Consider the following 14,292-nt stretch of genomic DNA (forward strand, 5'->3'; position numbering starts at 1 on the left):
ATTAATAAGGAAAATTAGCAAGTACAGACTCAGCCAGGGGAGAAGTCAACCAACTTCTGAGTGTCCTTTTGCTGGCTGAACATGGTAAGAATTGCAGGTAATCAGCACCTCTCAGGATCAGATCTTTCACGTACATAACTGCTTCCACCACTCAACCCCTTCAATTTATGCCCTGAAGCATGAGATTTGATTATGTTTGTCACTGCAGCTTGCATAGCCTGTTAGTGGGCATTAAATCGGCCATCACTTGATTCCCACCTACACACTGTGTTTGCTTCAGTGACCCCTTCGTGGCAGTGAACTCCACAGGTTGTCTGCATTATGTGCTGCATAAAACATTACTGCCTCTTGCTTATTAATGGCTTGGCTCTAAATAAATTGCTGCCTTTAATTTCACTGAATGTCACCTTCTAATCAGATGGCTGGAGAGGCTAACAAGCAAGGACTGCTCTGGTTTCAATGCCTCCAATCCCTCTGCATCCCTATTTCTCAAGGACCAGTGGTAAAAGCTTTTACCCGAGGTGATAAAAGCTTCCCCAGCCACCCAACAGAGGGCAAGCAAGGCTTTCAGCACAGAGAAACATTCGAGGGAATGGGTTTGTTCCCCTGCTACTTGTGTGCATTCGGTTTCATGTTTGAGGTGCTTTAATTATGCACAAAATGAATAAAATTATTCCATCAGAATTGCGACAAGTGGCTCGTAGTAAAGTAAGCTAGTGGCTGTCACAAAATCAGGCTCCATCTGGAGTCACCAGCATGGGAGAACCTGTGTGCTGTGGTACCTGTCCAACATGACAGGAGCCATGGGAGCTTCCAAAAACTGCTGAAAGCCAGGAGGTATTTGCAAAAATGAGCTCCTGTGGGGTTGCTGGGGGGGAGGGGGGGGGGGACATAAATTAATATTGCTGCTGGTTTGGGGTAGGGAAGGAGAGTACCCTGAGAAGGGGCCCTGGTCCTTGGCTTCCTGATCACTGGAATGGACAAGAGGATGGGTTTCTTCCTTCTACAAAAGCGTTCTGGGTGGCCCCACCAACCTATTATTCCCAAAGAAAGCTGCTTGTCCCAGCTTGCCACCTCACTCCCATGTGCTGCAGCAGAATGGACAAGGTTTCTCCAGACCTCTGTTCCCATTCTTACACAAGCATAGATTTTGCCACGTAATTGATATTTTTATAAGCACTCAGCTCTTAATGAGAGCAGTTAATGGAATTTGGCTGATGTTTCCAGAACTGCAAGGAAAGAAGAGCCATTCCCTTATAATTCATCACCTTAGGAATATGGTTCACCTTGGAAAAGCACTTGTCCTGCTGTGACTCTCTGGCTGCCACTCATCCTCTGACTTATACTTCCTGCTGACTTTGAGAAGAAATGGCCAACAGCTCTAGAAAAAAACCTGAAAAAACACTAGAAGACAGATGTGTTTGTGGGAGAACTTGTCATCAGCAAGCCTTGTGAGGGGGGAAACGGGAGCAGTGCAGAGGAGCTAATTGCTTGGTGACCATCTGGAAGCAAAAGACAAAGGGAACGTGGTGAGGCACACGGCTGGACTTTCACCTCTGCAGATTAAGAGCTGAATAATAAAGTCGTAAACTGGCTCTCAGGCAAATAGAGCAAAACCAGAGGCAGCTGAGCCATAACAGGGCATCAGTTTGGAGTGCCAGGAGGGTTGGACATAAAAGATGGGAAAATAATTGATATGCTCATTAATTTTTTTTTTCAATTGTCATCCAAAATTCTGCATTATAGGCTGAAGACTTCTGCGCAGGGGGGATGAGGATGGGGCTGGGGACAGATGCCCGCTCTCTTTGGGTCACTAGATGGCACAATTCCGGCTCTTTCCTTCCTCGCTCAAAGGCATTTTACAGCAGGAACCCAGGAGCTACAGGGAGAAAATTGTTCTCACTCCCTGTAACGGAGGTTGGCCAGAATTATTTCAGTCATTAATCACTTTCTCACAATATTTAACAGACGCAGAAGAGCAAACTGTGGGAGTCCAGCCCCTGCTGAGAGAGAAAATCTTGCATTCTTGGTGGAATTTTACTTTTCTCTCTTGGAAAGTTTATGAAATGACTCTAAGTAGATGTGTCTAAACTGGGATAAATTCTACAGCTGCTGAAGATGCCTTGCTGCAGGTGCACACTGGGGTCTGAGGTTTGTAGCTACCAGCAAAGGTCTAGGCAGCCTCCAAAATCACTCCCCCATGCCCAAGGGCCGGTCCTGTTTGTGCTGCTGCCTTTTGTGTGCCCTTGCAGGAGAGCACTGATTCCCCTGACAGGAGTCAAAGCAAGTCGCTTGGCAAAACACCTTCCTGAGCAAGACGTGGATGGGGCTAGAGAGACGCGACACTCAAAGGCAATTGTGTTTATTAGATCCCACTGATGTTACAGCTTGTAGGAAAACACAATGCTGCACTAATTTTCCTGTCTACTGGAAATAATTGTTCAGATCTACTGAAGTCGCAACAAAATCACATGGCAATGTCTGTGAAAAGGCAGGAAATCCATATCTTGGGAAACATTGATGCAGCTGCAGTAGGAGATAGCCTAGTTCACAAGGTCACAGTAAGAGTGAGCCTTAATTACAGCTGGAGTTGTTAAAAGCCCTCATGAGCAAGGCTGATCCAGGCAGGGAGGGAACGAAATGCTGCATGCAGAAAAGGACAGCCATTGCAGATGACATTTTTTTTATTATCTCCCTCACTTGCCTGTATCAAAATGGGAAATCAATAGCTATCTGTAAGGCATGGAATCAACTTAGCAAAGATCTTACCTAAACACATCACTGTTTTCCATAACTTGCAATCAGCCGGGTGCCCAGAGCTGTCAGTGGAGAGGACAATGGGGAGCCCCAGTTCAAGGAAGCATCCTGGGGCAGGCACACTGGGTGGAAGGGTGCTACTCCCAGCTCGCAGCTAAATCCCTGACTCTCCCTATGCCCTGGGAAACGAAGACTGAGGTGCCCAAACATATAAAAATACCCCTTGGAAGCTAGTGAAAATACAGAGAAACCTAAAAAGCTGTTGGAACTGATGGATTAAATGTTGGGCCTCAGCTCAGCTGGAAATTGAGGTTGAGCAAAAAGCCTTGGTAAGCCATCGATGGCCATCAGGAGGGGAAAATCACTCCTAGTGAGCTGCTGCTGAATGGAATGTAGGTAGATATTAAGGAAATACCTTAATAACTGAGCTCACCTGATACATCTTTAGCCTTAGGGACTGGTTGTGATTTTGAAAGGAAAAATAAGTCCTGTTTATTTTCTGGGAGGTTTCTTGCTAATGAATGTACAATTAAACTAGAATAGATCTGCATTGTGGCCGGATAATGAGCTAATGAGGAGTGAATCCTGCAGTCATGTAACCTGTGTCAGTATTAAATCCAACAGGGATTAACAATTAAATATTAACAGCTGATCAAAACACCAGATAGACTGTCAGCAGAATTTGAATAATGAAGCAATGCAGCACTGGACTGGTTACAAAACATTAACCTAGCAAAACTAAGAGTTGCTGTGACCTTTTCCCAGTCATCTTGTGCAGGAGATAAATCCTCAAAAACTATCATAGAGTTTGGCTAGAATAGAAGTATGATTAAAGAAATAACTCTTATTCTAGATAGATACTGAAGAAGAGAGGCTCACAAGTGCTGATGCAACATTCTTCTTCATATGCAAAGAATATTTGTACCTAAATTCTTTGTATGTGAAGTGTATTTGAGGAGTTAAGGTAGTATCTGGGGTATGTGTGTGCTCCATTTGTGTACCCCAAGGAAGAACACAGGGCTGGAGGGACTAAAGAAACTAATCCTTTATATTTACCCCTGATGAGGGCATAGACATTCAGTGCCCACTGAGCCACTGCTTGGTGTGACCAACGTGTTGCAAGTCACAAAACAGCTCCCACCACCTTAAAACAAGCAGAAGACCATTAGGACAAAGGCCCAGAATTCTCCTCAAGTGCTGAACAGGAGAAATCAATGGTCTGAGATTTGCAATTACACCTGCATTTCTTCTCTGCTAAACAAGAAATAAATCTTCACAGCAAGAAATAACCTCTGTGCTCAGAAAAAGTTATAGAAAACAGCAACAAGAGGCTGGCAGGCATCCCTGAGCGTTTGTGGGGAGGGATAATGTGCTGGCTGCATAGGCTGGGGAGGTTTTGGTTCAGGGTTGATGATGTCTTTGCTCAGTACCTCCTCCTCCCCAGGAGCATCTCTGAGCTGGGTGAGCTGGGCTGAGGCGGCCTGCAGCATTTCGCATCCCTCAGGGAGGCTGAGGGAGCATTTGCCTCTCTGGGCAGGAGCGGGGATGTGGGCAGTGGAGCAGTCACTGAACACAGCTCTGCCTCTGGGGTGTATTCACCCTCCATCTCCTTCCCAGTGTGTCTCTGAAGGAGCAGTGGAGCAGAGACACAGCCAAGGAACCAGACCCAAAATTGTTCCCAGAGTTTCCCTGCCCTGGCAGAGAGTATCAGCAGTGTCAGCTCTCCTGTCCCAAAGCCCCACAGAAAACACATTTCTGATGTGGCTGTGAAAAAGTTTTTTAAAAAGCCCAAAACACCAAGCTCTGAATGCAGCTTTCTGCAGTAACAGACAAAAATTCCTGTCACCTCCAGATCTCTTTGTGCATTCTTGGTATAACCTGTGAATTCGTCACATTGCTCATAACTCTTGTACTCGTTGTCTCTCAGGACCTTGTAAAAAAGCCTCCATCACCTCTCCTACTGTGTTTACATCTGTTCAATACAGCTCATCTGTTGGCAGTAACCTGCTCTCAGTTTGGCTGACATAAACGTCTGCCAGCCCAAACAGCATGAACTCTGCAGGCACAAAATCTGCAGGCACGAGCCTCCCTTGCCCGGGGAGCAGAGCTGCTACCAGGGCTCTTGCTGAGATGGTTCTGCTGTGGTCTGAGCCCTGTGGAGGTGCCTGGGCCTGCAGCAGAGCCATATGGACCTGCTGCTGTCCTGTCTGTTCCAGGCCCCAAGTGCTTCTCAACTTGGAGCCTTGTCAGGGTTGGGTTATGTTTTGGCCTTGCTGGTCAGTTCTGTGTGGCAGCACAAGGTGCTGCTTCTGGGATAATTCATCAGAGGATTCAAACCCTTCATTTTCCACCATAGGAGTTATCAGAAGTGCTGCCTGGGATACAGCCCACTCCATCCTTAGCCACGCCATCTCCCTCTGGCCCACATGACATAAGGTTTCACTTCATACTGTCTGGGAGAAGGAAATCAAGCCTCTCCATCAAGCAGTCCATGGAGAAAGCCTGCCTCTGGTGGTGCTTCAGCACCCATGGCTGTGCACACCCAGCTGAGGCTCCACTTTTGTTTCTTCAGCGCCCCTGAGAAGACAAATCTCTGTGCTGGGAGCCTTTTCCCCACCCCCAGTGCCCATGATATGGTGTGGCGCCCATGGTCAGAAAGGACTGAATTTGGACAGTTCCTACCAACCCTAAGAAAACTCTGTCTCAGGTTCTCTTACTATTAAAGGCATGAAAGAATGTTCACATCCATCCTTATGGAACATGTTAAACCATACAGGGCTTTTCCTCCCCTGCCCTAGAGAAAACCTGGCTGATGCTGTAACCTCATCCAGCCTACGGCAGCCTGGATTGCAGCAGGGGACAGCAGTCCTGAACTGGGTTTAAACACCTTTTGATGGAAAGGAACGATAGATTTTACTGTCATTTATCCTAGTTTCTAGTGGATGTAGATATATTGTAATGCACAAGTTCAGATTTTGGATCTTCATTCACTTTGTCCAAGCAATGTTTTTATTAAGCAGAATGCAGCTGGCATTTTCCAGATTTCAGTGAGTCTAGAGCATCTGTAGTGAACATTTTAACACTGATTGAGAAGGACTGTATTTTTCAGGGAGGAATGCAGCTGGATTCACAATATTTTCTCAGTGCAGAGGTTCATGGACCAAAGAGAGGGTCAGACATTTAACACAGCTCTTATGTCCTGAAGAGCTCCCCATCAGCCTGTAAGAGAGGCAGATCTCCATGCTGAGTGCACAGGGTGCAGATGTTAGTCAGTCAGTCAGTCCCTCCCTTTGCCAGTATTTTCTCCTGTGTACACTCTGTCGACACATTGCCAGACGTGGAACAGATCCATCTTGCAGTTTGGGGATCTTCGTGCAGAACACTGCGGTCTGATTCAGGAATGGCTGATTTCTCTCACTTCTACCAACAGTGTTGAGACAAATGCTGAAAGAGTTTGTCTTGGTTATTTCAGTCTGTGCTTACGCAAGTGGCCTCAGCACTCAAGACAACAGGATTCCATAAGCAGGATCTTCTCAGAGTTTACTTTCTTGAAGGAAAGGCTTTTTTAAGCTCTCATAAATGCAAACATTGTAGCATACAGTAGATCCTTGACACTTAACTGCACCTGTATCACAACCACAAGAGCTTGAGTCTCTGTGCAATCCACTACAAATAAAAGCAGAGCTCTTTCTGGAGCACTTACCTCCTCCTCACACCCTTGTATCCACCGCATACATTTTGGAGGTGGCCGTTTGGGAGGATGGCAAATGCACATTTGTTACGACGGTCGCAGCTGAGGAATAGCCTTTCCTCAAGGAGTAAGCAGAATGGAGTCTTCCAGAACTGGTCTCTGTGAGGCACAGGGAGAGAAATAGGAACTGACAATGAGTGCTTGGTGACTTTCAGCTGCAAAGTTTTGTGATTCAGGGAAAGAAGCACTCCAAGGTGTGACATAACAACAACACATTTTATGTTATCCTTACACCTCAGCTCCCACATGAAGACCTTGATGCGCTTTCTAGAGCTGCCTAACTAAGACTATTCCCATTTTACAGCTGAAAATATTGCCACTGGAGACGAGCAACCATCCCAAAGGATGTCCCCAAAGGACTTTCCCCACCCTGTGCACCTGTAGCACACTTTGAGCAATGGCTCTATCCCTGAGCTGTGCTTCAGCTGTGCTTCCTCACCTCTAAAGAGATACATGCAGCAGGTGAGCAGGGACCCAGACAAGAAGCAGCCCAGTGACCCTGCCATGCCGAGCCAGCAGGACCAGCCAAACTTGTACTGGATGCCCAGGAACACGTTGTGGAAGAGCAGAGAGGAGCGCTCCACGTAGACATCCACAGCGTACCACACAGAGCCCGTGATGCCGGGGAGACCTGCAGGGCGGGACAGGGGTGCCACACACAGAACCACAAGGGATCAAATCTAAAGCTATAGCTGCTGTCTGCTGGGTCAGACTTCAGGGTGGGATGACCTTCCTTGGACAGCAGGGTTTGGCCCCTCTCCATGGTCAGCCTTTGGCGGATTCACCCGGGCTCCTGCTGATATCCTGTGCTGCCAGGCAGAGGCTGCACCTCGTGGCTTGGCACTCACACACACCTCCAGCACACTGGCAGCACTCAGATTTCTGCAGCAAAAGGCAGAAAGCTCCTCCCTTCTCAGCTTGTTGTAAAGTTGTCTCCAGAATTTAATTTTCTAATCTGTTTTGATTTTCAGAACTTTGATGATGCTTTTCTGACAAACTTTGAGAAGTGAATGGAAGATGTTTAAAAGAGCCTCTCAAAGTGTTTTACATGTGCTCCCAGTGGTTGGGGTGAGTTATGTATTAAACCTGCTTAGGCTGAAGAAGAGGTAACTGCTTGATACTGGCATAAAGTCAAATAATATTATTTGGTCCCTAGTTGGCTATTTATTTTTTTCTTTAAAATTCTCCCACTGGCTGTAACAGCAAAGCACCTGAGCTAGTTGGTTATTTATCATCTAGAAAGGACAGACATGTTATTATCCTTTTATTAGAGATCAGCTGCAGAGATTTTGAGCTAAGTGACTTGCCCAAGGTCACACAATCTATGGCAGAGGCAGAAACCATACCAGGATGCCAGGACTTTCTAGTCCTTCAGCACTTGGTCGAGAGACCTATGGCAAGGTCTCTTTGCCATATCAACAACATTGACTGCTCCACAGTGAAACAGCAATAAATGGAAGTCAGTCAACTCAAAGCCAAGTCACCTGGTCAAAACATGAACTGAAAGCAGATAAACTGAACTACATGCTGTTAGAGGCAGGTGGTGAACAGAAGAAACTGCATTGCACAAATAAATCAAGTAAAAATCCTTCCTCCTACAGAAAATCACCAACCAAAATAAAAGAAGGCTTTTAACACTTCCCCAGTTTGCCAAAGGGTGTCCTGCAGAATGGGGACACAGTGGGGAAATACCTGCAATGAGCAACATCACTCCAGACGCCACGCAGATGCGCAGCTTGATGAGCGGCTCATCAGGAAGGAATTTCACACAGTCCAGTCCCAGGACAAGGAAGAGAAATCCAAATCCTGACAGGATATCTGCTGTGATCATCATGGCTCGGGTCAGCACCAGCTTCACTGCAGGACAGAAGCAGATGATTCTAGTGCACAAGGAATGGAAATGTGGACAGGTAATGGGGTCAGATCCCCCAGGAACACTTTTTTCAGCTTCCCCTGGGAGTAATACCTGACTGAGAAAAGGAACATGCCTCTAATTATCTGTCACTGAGTAGAACAGATACTTTTTTTAGTCTACACTCAAGTGTCCCCACCACTTGTAGAAACATCTCTGACTCTTACATACCAGGATGCTCGGCGTAGATGGAGTCATACTCATCACAAGTTTGGATCCCATCAAAAACGTTTGTGACACATTCCCACCACAGGCCACGGCATTTTGTACTCACCTGTGGATTGAGGAGACAAAGAAGACCATAAGTTAAAGTATCCACCAACACAGCAAGTGGTCATCTTAGCCCTTCAACAGAAATCCTGGTCAAGTTACAATGATGGTAACCAGAGCGTTTAGCTTGAAGAAGAGAAAAAGGAGCAGGATGGAGGAAAAGGACAATGTTTTCTGTGTCCCTACTAAGGTTTTTACATTAGAGCAAAAGAATTCAGACTAGACATTAGGAAAAAAACCCTGCCTACTAGTAAGGATAAAAATTCTGAAGGAAATTTCTGGGAGGAGCTGGGGGGTGGCTGACCAGAGAGATCTAAGAGCAGGTTTGCTCATCCATTGCCAAACGCTTGTCTAGGCTGACCTGGGCATGGCTATGGACCAGACAGCCTGAGACTTTGCTGCCCATGCTCCCCTTCCTTACACCATCCTCCTGACAGTGGAGGAGCAGCTCAGAGAGTGGGAGAGGAGTGCAGAGGAGTCTGGATGTGAGCCCCTTTGCAGACACTTGGGGAATGTTTCCCCCAAATGACTCAGCTGTAGACTCTGGCTGGAAAATGAGAGGCAGCTGGTGCTGATCCTGGCCCCGGGGCTCCCAGTGTGCTGCCAGCCATGGGACCACGCGTGCCCAAGCCACAGTCATCACTTAGACATCCAGACTGGGGCAGACGACAGAGGAGCATCGTGGTTAATCGTCTCCACTGTCCTCAAGCTGTAGATACCATTCCCAGCCCAGCCTTCCATAAATCACTTTAATATGGGAGGTGTTTTCATTACCAATGCAAATATGGCAACAAGCAACTCTAAAATATTCCTGGAATTGCTCATACAAGGAGCAGAGTTAATGTCGGTGCAGCTTTGGACTCCAGCCCGCCCGCTGCTGCCAGCGACACCCGCTGCAGTTAATGGAAGGAGAAACTCTTCCAGCAAATGAGTTTCACGCAGGGGAAGGGGACCAGGCTTGCTTGGATGATGCAATAAATTCATTTTTCTTGCCCTGTGTAAATCACAAAGCAGATAATAACATATCTCAGCCACATAATAAAGTCTTATTCAGGATGTATTGAAGTCTGTAGCCAACCGCAGTATTTTCTCCACAATACAATGTCTGAGCCAAACTGTGCACCTCCTCTGTGATACTGCTCTATGGATCAAAGGTGAGTAAAAATGACTCACTGCTTCAGACTGGCAGAAGAGATACTATTTATATTTGAGGGAAAATAATCTACATTTTTTTGTTTCATGCAGATGAAAAGTGCTTAGCATTTCTGAGAATTTCTGGGCATATGTAATGAAAAACATGATGAAAAATGAGAAGCAGTGACGGAAAAAACAGATTCATTTATTCTGTGCTTTTCAAGAGGAAAGTGTCTTGTAAAACAATTTGCCATGTTTACATTCAATGTGTTTTTACCATGGCCCTCTTAATGCAGTTGCAGGTCCTCTTCTGTCTTAACTCACCAGCATTCAGGCTGTGCTTGAAATAAGCACATTAAATTACATTTTTTTCCGCTTGTATTTATGTAATTTCTCTTTCCTCCCAAACCACCATAGGCTTATTCATACTACTCTGCATTCAGCTAATAATGTCAGTTACTTTATTATAATGTCAGCTCATGTTATTATTGTTTTTTAAATCTTACATGCAGCATCTACATCTAAATTATTTATAAAGAGACTAACAGGATTCCAGGCTTTGTCACCCTCCAAGCAAAACAGAGGCCTTAAGCACAACAGTTACAGTCTAGCTTGTGAAATAACCCCCTTCCCAGACTAACAGAATCTTGATTTATGTTTTGCATTTCTTGGGATGTTTCAGTTGTCACTACTCTTGCTAGAGCCAGTGCCAAACATGGGCAAAGCAGGGACCGGCCCATCTCCATGCAGCCTGTGTGCAGCCAGGGATAAATGTCCTGAATCAGGGGATCAGTCCCATTGCCTGGTTCAGGAGGGATGGGAAAGGGTGTGAGTGTGGGGACCTGTCGCTGCCCCAAGCCACTGCCGAGCTATTCTTGTTTCTGCTGCCAAGGGCCAACCCTTGCTCCCCTCTGCTTTGTGCACAGTTGATCCTTCTGGTTGTTAATCTGCTCCTGAGCCACCCTTGGGCATCTTCCCTTGCGCTGACAGCACAGACCTTCAGGCACACGGGAACTCGTTGCTCTAAAGGGGACAGGGGTCAGGGCTTGAGGCATCATGTGGGGACATGGATTTCCCCATCCCATGGCTGGACCAGTACACCATGTTGGTAGCACTAATTCCCCATCACCTCTCTCCCCACATAGCAAATGTGCTCCAGCTTCCCTGGGCCCAGCTGAGGAGCCCCTGAGCAGCCAAACATCACAGCCACACTCCTCATCTCCCACTTTGATTACGAAACACGTTGCCACGACCTGCTTTCCCTAACAGAAGTATGCATGTAAAACATGAACTGCATAATGACTGTAATAGATATAATTATACCCTATTCATAATGTATAATTAATAATAAAATAATTCTCATACAGAAAAAAAAAAAAGAAAATTACAAAACAAGCACACACTTCTCCTTCTGGGGAAAGCGGAGAAGACAAACACGAAAGTGATGTTAGTCACGGTGTTTTACCTCACTCCGAGAAGGTGCCAGCAGACAATGATTACAAGCCCAGCTCCAGAGTAAAACAGGCAGCATTTAACAGTAGTGGTGGTATTTATAATCCACCTGCAACAGGGAGGGACTGTCTACACAACACAGCACTTGTTGAGAAGAAGATTATGGGCTTTTTCCACTACAAACTACCGCAAAAATTGGCCCAGCCCTGTCTCGATGCTTCACAAGGAGTCACGTTCTTAAACAACTTTCTGTATGGCCGTAATCTGTTGTTTCTGAAGGGAGGTGAGGGGCTGTGAAAGCTGAGTCAGGGCCCCTGCAGCCTCCCTGGAGGTGACTGCTCCTGGCACTCCCTGGCCTCTTCTTCCTGGGATGCTCCTCTCCAGTGGGACCACATCCTCGCCAGCTACAGGGGACCAGGGTCAAAGCCAAGCAACCAGCCAAGAGCCAGCAGCTACAGCTGCTGAAGGATGGAGTTCCCTTCTCCTGGATTCAAAGTTGCCTGGCTTACCCTTTTTCCAGCTGAAAACAGGAGTCATTGCGGTTTCCACGCCTTTCTGGCCATGGACATTCCCCTGATTAGAGAGGCAGTGAGTCATTAGGGTCATTAAGGAGATCAGTGGTCAGGTATTAAGGCTGGGGGCGTTTTGCTCCATTATTTAGTATTCACACTCAGAGCCGGAATGTGAGAATAGTGGTTGCTAAGAACCAAACTGGGTGTTAATGGAGCACTTTGGACAGCCCATCGCAGGTGCCTTTGCACCAAGAAGACAAGGTTACACAGCCTTAGGGTAATGGACTGGTTCTTTATTGGACTCTCTTTGCTCAATAGCTGGGTTTCTCTCTTCTGGTTTTCCCCACAATCGTATTCACTTGGCTTTTCTGAGTATACTGATACCTTCATCTGGCTACTTCCTGAAAGGAATCTGAAATATCTCCCAAATAAAGAGTCATATCCCATCCAGCATCAGTGGGTGCACTCTATTTGCCCTGTAGAAAGGCTCACAGCGCAAACACACTGCAACTGCACTGCACTGGATATGTGCAATGTGCTGACACCTCAGCACTTACACCCACTTTTCAGGGTTTCTGACAGTCAGATTTTCAGGATTTCTTATGGCATAGAGAAAAAAATTGTTTTTCTTGTAATCAGTTTTATCCTTCTTTCTTGGATAATTCACGCCTTCATGTGCTGCAACTAAATGCTGCATTGCAATCACTGAGAGCAGAGGAGCTCGTCTGGTTTCGTATGCTGGAGAGCAGATAGAAAGTTTCCTCCTGATACATTCAGCCAAACTTTCTGTCTTGGAAGGTGTTTCACCTTCACTGCCTAAAGTATCCAATTTTCCAGAGAGCAGATTCCTACACTGTGGACTCACAGCTCTTAAATGTACAGAAATGAATAGCTGTGCTGGGAAGAAAAGACAAATTTGCAGTATTGAGTGCTGGAAAAACAGAGATGATTTGGGGCCTGGAGTCCTTGGGGCACACCTTGCATGTAAGCAGCCATCTGCTCCCTTGTTTGCAATTTACTTTGCCAATACCGTTCTCTAACCTGAGAGTGCCACTGTCCACATGAGCTCCAGGAGATACTGAGTCCCTCTGCTCCCCTTAAATTTCTGGTAGCCCTGTAGCTCAATGGCTGTTCAGAAAAAGACTTGAAGAGCACAGCTGTGCATGCTGGATGTCTCCACCAAGAAGTCTGGACTACAGAACTGGAAACATCTCCAAAATATCCATGCAGGCTGGACATACGGGATAACTCCATTCAAGTTCATGCACATTTAAAACCAGACCCTGTAGATCTTTCCTGAACTTACTAAGTGAGAGCACAGTCTGGATAATAAAGTCTGGAAAAGAGAAATACACAAAATACCACTTTTCCCCTTTTTTTGCCACAGTAATTAGTTTAATTTTCATCCACTTTCATCCAGCACAACAGGGAGAAAGAACATGAGAGTGGAGTAATGACGCCGGGAACCAAACTCTCTCTAGGACACATTGGTTTTGGTGATCAGGCTCTCCTCACCCCAGTCTTACCTCCAGGGAGTCATCAGCATTCACCATCCAGCAGTCTGTCCAGGTAGATGTTATCAAAAACCCAGCAGAGAAAAAAGCAAAAAAGCAGCCCACATATTGGAGGAAAAACTTCATGCCAGCAGGTGCTCAGCACATCCAGGGGAGTGAGAACAGCAATGCCCAGCCTTGTTCCTAAAGCCGGGGTAGAGACTGAGCCTCAGTGTCCCAGATGACCACCACCCTCTCCCAGTGACCATGAAGAGCAGGACCTCCTCGCTTGTGCAGATGGTAGTGATGGCTGCAGGAGCAGTGGTCACCTGCCAGGGGTCAGGAGGAGGGTGAGAGTGCCCACGGGAGCTGCTGCAGCCAATCCGCCCTGCAGCACTACAGCTCTTGTCATGCCTGACTGAAGAGAAATGGGGCTGTGCAGAAGTGACATGCAGCTAACTGGAGCCCTGGACTGGCAGGGGAGGCAGGTATCATGGCAAGTTTTGTCAGAATAGGGATTAGGAAAAAGAATCAAAACTTGTTCTCCAGGGCAGAAGTTTTGAGCACTGCTGAGGGACACAGAGAGGAGCTCTCAGGCACACACACATTTATTCCTGTTCAGTGGTTCGTGCCTTAGCAGGGAGCAACTGCAAAGTGTCTTGGTGTGGATCCCAGGCCCCTTGGCTGTTACCCTGTTGGTCTCTGGTGCATTGATGATCTAGTTCAATGCAGGAATGTCACTAGGGAGGGAAAGGAAAAGGTAGCAATCGTGGACCTTCAGAGCCAACATCCACTCCCATCCCAGCTCAGATACGGAACTCTGTATTCTGAATTTAAGTCAAACCTCAACACCTCTCACGCCCTGGACCTCAATTCGTTCATGGCATGCATAGAACTCCCATGTGGAAATCTTGAAGTTTTCAAACCAGTGCCACTCTGGAGGATTTCAGGTGGTTGGAATTTCCCTGCTTGCTTACTCTGATTGCAAACTTCCTGTATTCCTGCAGGACT

The 14,292-nt window shown here is 46.6% G+C and overlaps 1 protein-coding gene across 1 annotated transcript; it reads right to left on the reverse strand.

Moving 5' to 3' along the window:
- Positions 1-5,838: 5,838 nt before the first annotated feature.
- On the reverse strand, positions 5,839-13,606 carry CLDN16 (claudin 16). The gene is made up of 6 exons (XM_048314738.1): positions 13,315-13,606; positions 8,592-8,694; positions 8,201-8,365; positions 6,948-7,139; positions 6,461-6,607; positions 5,839-6,382 (listed from the first exon to the last, which is right to left on the reverse strand). Exons 1-5 carry the CDS (start codon positions 13,426-13,428, stop codon positions 6,468-6,470), a joined length of 714 nt encoding a protein of 237 aa, XP_048170695.1. The 5' UTR covers positions 13,429-13,606; the 3' UTR covers positions 5,839-6,382; positions 6,461-6,467.
- Between the last annotated feature and the right edge of the window lie 686 nt (positions 13,607-14,292).

This window comes from Corvus hawaiiensis, chromosome 10 (assembly GCF_020740725.1).
Source record: "Corvus hawaiiensis isolate bCorHaw1 chromosome 10, bCorHaw1.pri.cur, whole genome shotgun sequence".
In the NCBI taxonomy this organism is placed as follows: Eukaryota; Metazoa; Chordata; class Aves; order Passeriformes; family Corvidae; genus Corvus; species Corvus hawaiiensis.